Source organism: Lycium barbarum, chromosome 12, assembly GCF_019175385.1.
Source record: "Lycium barbarum isolate Lr01 chromosome 12, ASM1917538v2, whole genome shotgun sequence".
Classification (NCBI taxonomy): Eukaryota; Viridiplantae; Streptophyta; class Magnoliopsida; order Solanales; family Solanaceae; genus Lycium; species Lycium barbarum.
The window spans coordinates 63069211-63076804 of NC_083348.1; the positions used below are offsets into that span (position 1 = coordinate 63069211).

A 7594-nucleotide genomic window follows, 5' to 3' on the forward strand; every position below is an offset into this window, starting at 1 on the left:
CCATTTCCTACACTCTTCTTCAATCCAAGCATTTTAACTTATCAATACTTTAATCATCATGAGAAAGTCATGAAACTTACCTTAGATAGTGATTGAACAAGTATTGAGTGGAGCTACTCCTCTAGCACCAAAACCCTACTTCACTTCCCTTGGGTTTTCTTGTATTGAATGAACTTTGGCTAGGTTTCATACACTTGGGTTCATGGATTTGGTGTTATTAATCATGGATTTCCCTTGAATTTTCTTGTTGATGAATGTTAGAGAGTGTTATAGAGGTTTTCTTGACCAAGAATGGTGAAAAATATGATTTTTGGCCGAGTTGGGTCTATTTAAAGTAGTCCAGAAAATTCTGGACCGACACAACATGCGACACACTTTTCGAGACGCAAAGCATGCTTTGCTAAACGCATGTTGTGTCGAAAACCATGCAGGACCACTAAAATTTCACTGGCACACTTTGCTGTGCAACTGCGTGGCCGCATGTCGTGTTTGCTGGCCGTATGTTGCACCGCAAAGTGCGCCAGAATGTGATATTTTGCCCAACCAGTCTGTCGTAGAATGGCCATAACGTTTGATCCCGATATGCTGTGAGGGCCCACGACCTATGGTTGGAAAGCTCTTTCAATTATCTACAACTTTCATCCTTAGTGTTTTTCCAAATTCCAAACTATAATGGCGTTTTGGCCCATCCAAATCAGATCATCCGAAAATGTTTCCTTAAATCGCCCTTTCGGGATGGCTTATGCCCATACTTGGCTTATGGATCCTTCCCAAAACTTATTTAACACTTCATTACCAATATAAGGGACATTATAACTCTTCTCCAAAATGTCATTAAGTCATCATTAATTCGATACTCGAAATTCTTGCCCGACACAACATATACCTTGCTTTCCTTAACAACTTTCGTCTCCTACCTCAAATGTCTTTGAAATCTCATTTATAATCATTAAATATTATTTCTTACTTATAAAAATATCGTATGCATCATGCCCTTCGTCAGTCAATTCACTGTGCATGAACGAAAAATTTTCCGAGGTGTAACATGTATAACTCAAATGATATGAAATCTTCCCAAAACATGACTCAAGGTAATGCTAAGCAATGTATAACTCAAGGTTATGACTCAAGATTTGGAGTCACTTGTATAAAACTTCATTAACCATCTAAGGGACCCTATAGCTCCCCCTCAAGGTAATGCTAAGCAATGTATAACTCAAATGATATGAAATCTTCCCAAAACATGACTCAAATTCCAATTTCTTCAATGAACTTACTTCTGCCGATTCATGTGACTCCAAACCTTAAGGTATACACTTAAAGTTATCAAATACCCTCCTTAACCTTGTAAGGGCCTCATGTCTACTTTAGGATTGTGTTAGTTTACTCATAATGCAAACAACACAAAATTTTCAAAGTGTAACATTAGACACTTAAGTTGAGACAGAGGGAGTATATGTCAAATGAAGGAAATGAAAGGATAATTGAGATACAGGGCCCAACATGATTAATTTGGTTACTCACTTTAGTTAGTTTTTATGGTTTGTATATTTTGCAAAGGATACCGTGAGTCTCCATATTTTGTTTCTTTTCCTCCTATTTTTCCCCTTAATTTCTCAATTGTTGTAAAAATTTGTCTTATTTTGGTTATGTCCGCCTCTTTTAATATTTAGTAAGATGACAATTCAATATCCTACATGTAAAGTTTATAATCACAAGATTCAAAAGATGTTTTATTATATTATACACATTTTTAATTTAGAACCACAATATTCAAAAGTCTATCTTTATTTTTTAATCTCCGTATCTAGTCAAATTTAGACACTTAAATTGAGACAAAGGGAGTATTTGCCAAATGAAGGGAATGAAAGCACAATTGAGACAACACGTGAGGACCTAAAAAGTAAATACACAAGAGGTAGAATTAATGTTAAACTTCTGAAATGTACACATGTTAGTCCTTGCTTAGAGTACAATTTCATGTGCTTTCTATAATAGAGTAATAAAATGAAGTGTAGAAGTAAAGAAATATGATAACGTAAAAGTAAAATACACGTGTACAGAGAATAGGTGGCAAACCAAGTAGTGATACTTGTTAAATGAAGTGGACCCACAACTAAAAAAAAAAGAAACCAAGTACAATTGAAATAAATTCAAATTTAATGTACAAATCAGACAACGTTTTGTACAATTTATTGTTGCTGTGTTCGTCCCTCTCGAACATTTATATATATTAAAAAAATAGGGTTGGTAAAGCACCACATTCTCTAGCACAATTTTTTTTTTATATATATATATAAATAACTTTAATCTTTGTTCTAGCTAGAAAACAACTACTCTTCAAACTTTCATTATGTACACTGGTTGCCTGTAATCTTTCTTCCGTCTAACGATTTGATATAGAGAGAGTGCAAATCTTTTGTTTTCTTGTTTAACAAAGGCAGCTAGGCTGTCAAAACTTATGATGATAAACGTGTCACATTTCAGTTGCAACTTGCACCGTTGCACGCATGCATGTGCCGGTGACAAACACAATCTTTAAACTATGCCGAGACTACTCAAACCAATCAAAAGATTAATACTATTAAGTTTGTTTAGTCAAATTCTTAAAATAAGTGCTTTCGAAAAAAGTGTCGTTCGACAGTAGCAATTTATGTTCGATTATTAATTTTAAGAGTATGTTGATTAATATTAGAGCAATAATTTATATTTAATCAAAATTATAAAAGTGCCTACGGAAAACAGTCACTCTTTTTAGCTTGTAAAAAATAATTTCAACTATTACTCAAGCACTAATTCTATTTTTAAAAGCTTGACCAATAACATAAATCTCTAAAATAAGCCCAGCTACTTGTCCAACCATGTTATAAAACGACAAACACAATCCTATTAAACAATGCTCGACCTCAAATGATAAAGACAACCGCAGTACAAAATATCGCCAGATCTACCTGGTGGCAACTGGCAAGTCTGACTTAGCACTAATAATTCATACTCCCTCCGTCAATTTAGAGTTTAAAAAATAAAGAGATTTTTAAATTTTATAGTCCTAAATTAAAAATATGTATAATATACTAATATATCGATTTAATTTTGTATTATAAATTTGACATGTAGGATGTTTGAATACTAAATATAGAAAGAGTCACCTTTTTTTTTTGAAATATATCAAAAAGGTAAATAAAACACTTAAATTGGAATAGAGAAAGTACTATATAACTGCACATGCAAGAAACACCCAGATCAATGTTTTTGACGGAAAAGGGTCAAAATTACCCTTAAACTATGTGAAATGAATAAAAATGCTCTTCATTTATAGTTTGGTCCGAAATGTCCTTAAACTATGCGAAATTGAACAAAAATACCTCTATTGTTACTTGATGGGTGAAAAATGCCATTCTTCTAATAAACATATTGTTTCTTTTCTTTTAAACACATTTTTTTTATAAAAATATTATTTTTAAAGAACCCTTTTCTTGTTTCATTTCTTTTAAAAATTCCTTTAACTAATAAAAAAGTGCGAAGTAATTTCTTTTCTTCTTAATCTCGTTTTATCAATTAAAATAAAAGTAGTCCATGTACTTTTGTAACTCATAATATAGGTCATATATATAAGATCATCGTAGCCCATCATTAATTTTCATTTAGATAACGATAAAAGTCTTTTTCCTAATAAAATAAAAGTATTTTTATTTTTTAATCTTTTTCGAATTGAAGTAGAATAAGCATTTACTAATGTAATCCTTGATTTTAAAGTTAAAATGAAAAAGGGCCAGGAATAATTTCATCGACGATATCTTAAAGATATTTTGTGATTTGAAGCAATGTAATAAATTTTCTTGTTTTATGGCATGTCTTAACTTTAAAACCAAGGATTATATCACCAAATGCTTATCCTACTTCAATTCAGAAAAGATTAAGAAATACAAATATTTTCTATTTTATAGAAAAAAAGAATTTTATCGTTATCTAAATGAAAATTTATGATGGGTTAATATGATCTTATATATATGACCTATATTATGAGTTAAAAAAGTACATTGAGTAATCTTATTTTAATTGATAAAACGAGATTAAGAAAAAGAAATTACTTCCCACTTTTTTATTAGTGAAAGGGATTTTCAAAAGAAATGAAACCAGAAAAGGGTTCTTTAAAAATAATATTTTTATTAAAAAAAATGTGTTTAAAGAAAAGTAACAATATGTTTATTAGGAAAAGGGCATTTTTGACCCAATAAAGTAAAAATAGAGATATTTTTGTTCAATTTTGCATAGTTTAAAGGCATTTTTTTGACTAAACTACGAATAAAAGATATTTTTTGTTCATTTCACATAGTTTAAGGGTATTTTTTCTTTTTAACGTTTCTTCTACAATTAATAAAAGATTAAAAAATGAAAACGTGCCCACCCATTTCACAGACTCCTTTGCCTACAGTACCTCACTGATGACTCTATTATAAACCAAGATTGATCAGTAGAATAAGCCAAGAACTTACAGGAAGAGAAGAAAAATGGATTACATGACCATTTTACTGGGTCTATTCTTCATCTGGTTTTTGGTTTCGCTTAGAAGAACCAAAAGCTCAAAAAGACTAGCACCAGGTCCATTCCCTTTGCCTGTAATAGGAAATCTTCACTTGCTTGGTGACAAACCCCACATATCACTTACCCAACTAGCAAAAAATCATGGTCCAATTATGAACCTCAAATTAGGCCAAATAAACACAGTGGTCATTTCCTCATCAGTGTTGGCAAAAGAAGTGATGCAAAAGCAAGATTTAGCCTTTTCAAATAGGTGTGTTCCGGACTCACTACATGCCTGTAATCACTCTGATTTCTCTGTTATTTTTCAACCTGCCAATTCTCGTTGGAGAACACTTCGTAAGATTATGAACTCTCACATCTTTTCTATCAACAAGCTTGATGCTAGTAAGCATCTCAGGACAAAAAAAATTCAGGAGCTGATTGATTATTGTTACAAGAGTGGAGAAAATGGTGAAGCAGTGGATATTGGAAGGGCAGCTTTTAGGACTTCCTTGAATTTGTTGTCCAACACCATTTTCTCTAAAGATTTGAGTGATCCATTTGCTGATTCTGCTAAGGAATTTAAGGAATTGGTGTGGAATATCATGGTCGAGGCTGGTAAACCCAATTTGGTGGACTATTTCCCTTTTCTTAAAATGATTGATCCACAAGGTATAAGGCGGCGCATGACGGTTCATTTTACTAAGGTTCTTGATCTTATGAGTGGTTTAATTGATGAGCGGCTAAAGGAAAGGGAACTGGAAAACCATGCAAATGTTGATGTGTTAGATGCCCTTCTCAACATTAGCCAAGATAGCCCTGAAGAGATTGATAGGAACCACATCGAGCAAATGTTTCTGGTTAATTTACTTCCTACTCCTTTTCCTCCAATTCATAATTATCTGTTCCTTTTCTTTTATTTATTTGCTTTTTTACGTGCAAAGTATAGTCCGGTTGCAACTATGTGAGGTTGCGGTAGATTGACTGTCAGCGAAATATAGTCTTAACTATTATGAATATTTAGTGTTATACTAGGTAGCTTTTATCTTAGTTGTATGTTTGGTATGTAACTTGGCTAACTGCTTGTCTTTCAAAGCGTGCCGATCTATCTCTTCTTTTATTGTTTATTATTGCTTCTTGCGTGTTATTTCTAATTAGTCCCATCTTTAATATTATTCCAACAAGTTAACGTGTGATGGAACATTTTACTAGATTATGGCCTCTATTTCATAGATCTTACACTGGTAAATTTTACAGGACTTGTTTGCAGCAGGGACAGATACTACATCGAATACGTTGGAGTGGGCAATGACCGAACTACTTAAGAATCCACATACATTGGAGAAAGCCCAAGAAGAACTTGCACAAGTAATTGGAAGAGGCAAACTAGTAGATGAAGCTGATGCTGCACAACTACCTTACTTGCGATGCGTGGTGAAAGAAACCTTACGAATACACCCACCGGTTCCTTTCTTAATTCCCCGCAAAGTGGACGAAGATGTTGAGATTTGTGGCTATACTGTTCCAAAAGACTCGCAAGTTCTAGTGAACGTATGGGCAATTGGGCGCGACTCTGGTCTATGGGAAAATCCTTTGGACTTTAAGCCAGAGAGGTTTTGGGAGCTGGAAATAGATGTACGAGGTCGGGATTTTGAGCTAATTCCATTTGGTGCTGGTAGAAGAATTTGCCCTGGATTGGCTTTGGCTATCAGAATGATTCCAGTAGCATTGGGTTCTATGCTAAATACATTTAGTTGGAAGCTACATGGTGAAATTGCATCTAAAGATTTAGACATGGAGGAAAATTTTGGTATTACATTGGCAAAAGTTCAACCTCTGCTAGTTATCCCGATCCCACTGTAGCTATAGGGATAGGTTTAAGGGTTTAAGTCAGTAGATTAGAGGTCGTTCGAGCTGACTATAAATCATATTATACTAAAAGTGGGAAGCTCGTATCTTTAAAGTTGGATTACGATTTTACTCCTGCAATCCTATTAATGATTAACAAATCTGTGCATCTTTTTTTCTCCATTTTAATTTTTTTCTACTAATTCATTCCATTTCAATTAATATTAGTAGTCTAAAAATCCATGATCATTTTGAACATCTTATAAAAAAGAAGTCCAAGTGATTTCAATCGTTAAAGATAATAAAAATGAAAAATTAATTAAATTTAAGACAAATGTCGAACCTATTCACATGCTTAGCTTTGAGTAGTAAGACTTTTGATTTTCCCGTAAATTTTATCTAAGGTTGAGAGCAAATCCTCTGAAGCATGACCACAGTAAGTAAATGCAGAAGAAGTAATTGAAATTCATTACAATACTTAAAAATACATACAAATGCCACGTAAAATTAAAAACTCAACATACTATACAAACTTCGCTTCGTGAATATGAAAACCGAAGAACTTGAAGAGTTGTACGTAATTAATGAAACAATAAAAGCTAATTGATTCTTACAGTAACCAAGGTTTTCTTCTTTAGTCTTAAATTGAAGAATTTGTAAAGTTGCAATCAATAAAAACAATGTATATACCAAATTCATCTACAAAAGTACAAAGTATTTTCTTTTCAAGCTGTCGGTATTGATGTCTATATTGATATCATAATTATGAGATTAATCTACATGTTTATGATATTCGGATATTCATTCAATTTGGAGTTTCTCTTATTTACAACAAGCTGCATGATCAATATACTTCTCTATGTATTCACTGCTCTACTATAATAAATCCCGGAGTGCCTATATTTTGCGGAAGGTTCATTCCACTATCTTGTCTATAAATATTAGTACTTTGCTTTTTAATCAATACATTTCCTTGCATATTATTGTTAATATTTACTTTATGAACGGTCTCTTTATATGAAAATCGTATCATGCTGTAATTTGAGAATAAATATCCTAAGAGAGGCTGGAGAAGAAAGAAGCATTGAAGAACAAGAAATAAAAGAAAAAAACCCATTGAGAAAATGTTACTAATGCGCTGCATCTTCATTACATTTTGAAACTTATTTTATTTGTTTATGTCTAGGAAGAGAATTCATTGAGGTTTTCCCTTCTATTGTCT

At 32.6% G+C, this 7594-nt stretch overlaps 1 protein-coding gene across 1 annotated transcript; it reads left to right on the top strand.

The window, feature by feature from the left end:
- The first annotated feature begins 4425 nt into the window (after window positions 1-4425).
- LOC132622987 (geraniol 8-hydroxylase-like) lies at window positions 4426-6555 on the top strand. The gene is made up of 2 exons (XM_060337681.1): window positions 4426-5384; window positions 5782-6555. The coding sequence occupies exons 1-2, from the start codon at window positions 4512-4514 to the stop codon at window positions 6385-6387; spliced, it is 1479 nt and encodes a 492-aa protein (XP_060193664.1). The 5' UTR covers window positions 4426-4511; the 3' UTR covers window positions 6388-6555.
- Window positions 6556-7594: the final 1039 nt, after the last annotated feature.

Excerpts from the sequence above, each read along its gene's own strand:
- LOC132622987 (XM_060337681.1), top strand. The coding sequence starts at position 4,512 with ATGGATTACATGACCATTTTACTGGGTCTATTCTTCATCTGGTTTTTG. Across the intron at positions 5,385-5,781 it reads ACATCGAGCAAATGTTTCTG|GACTTGTTTGCAGCAGGGAC; the intron begins GTTAATTTACTT and ends TAAATTTTACAG.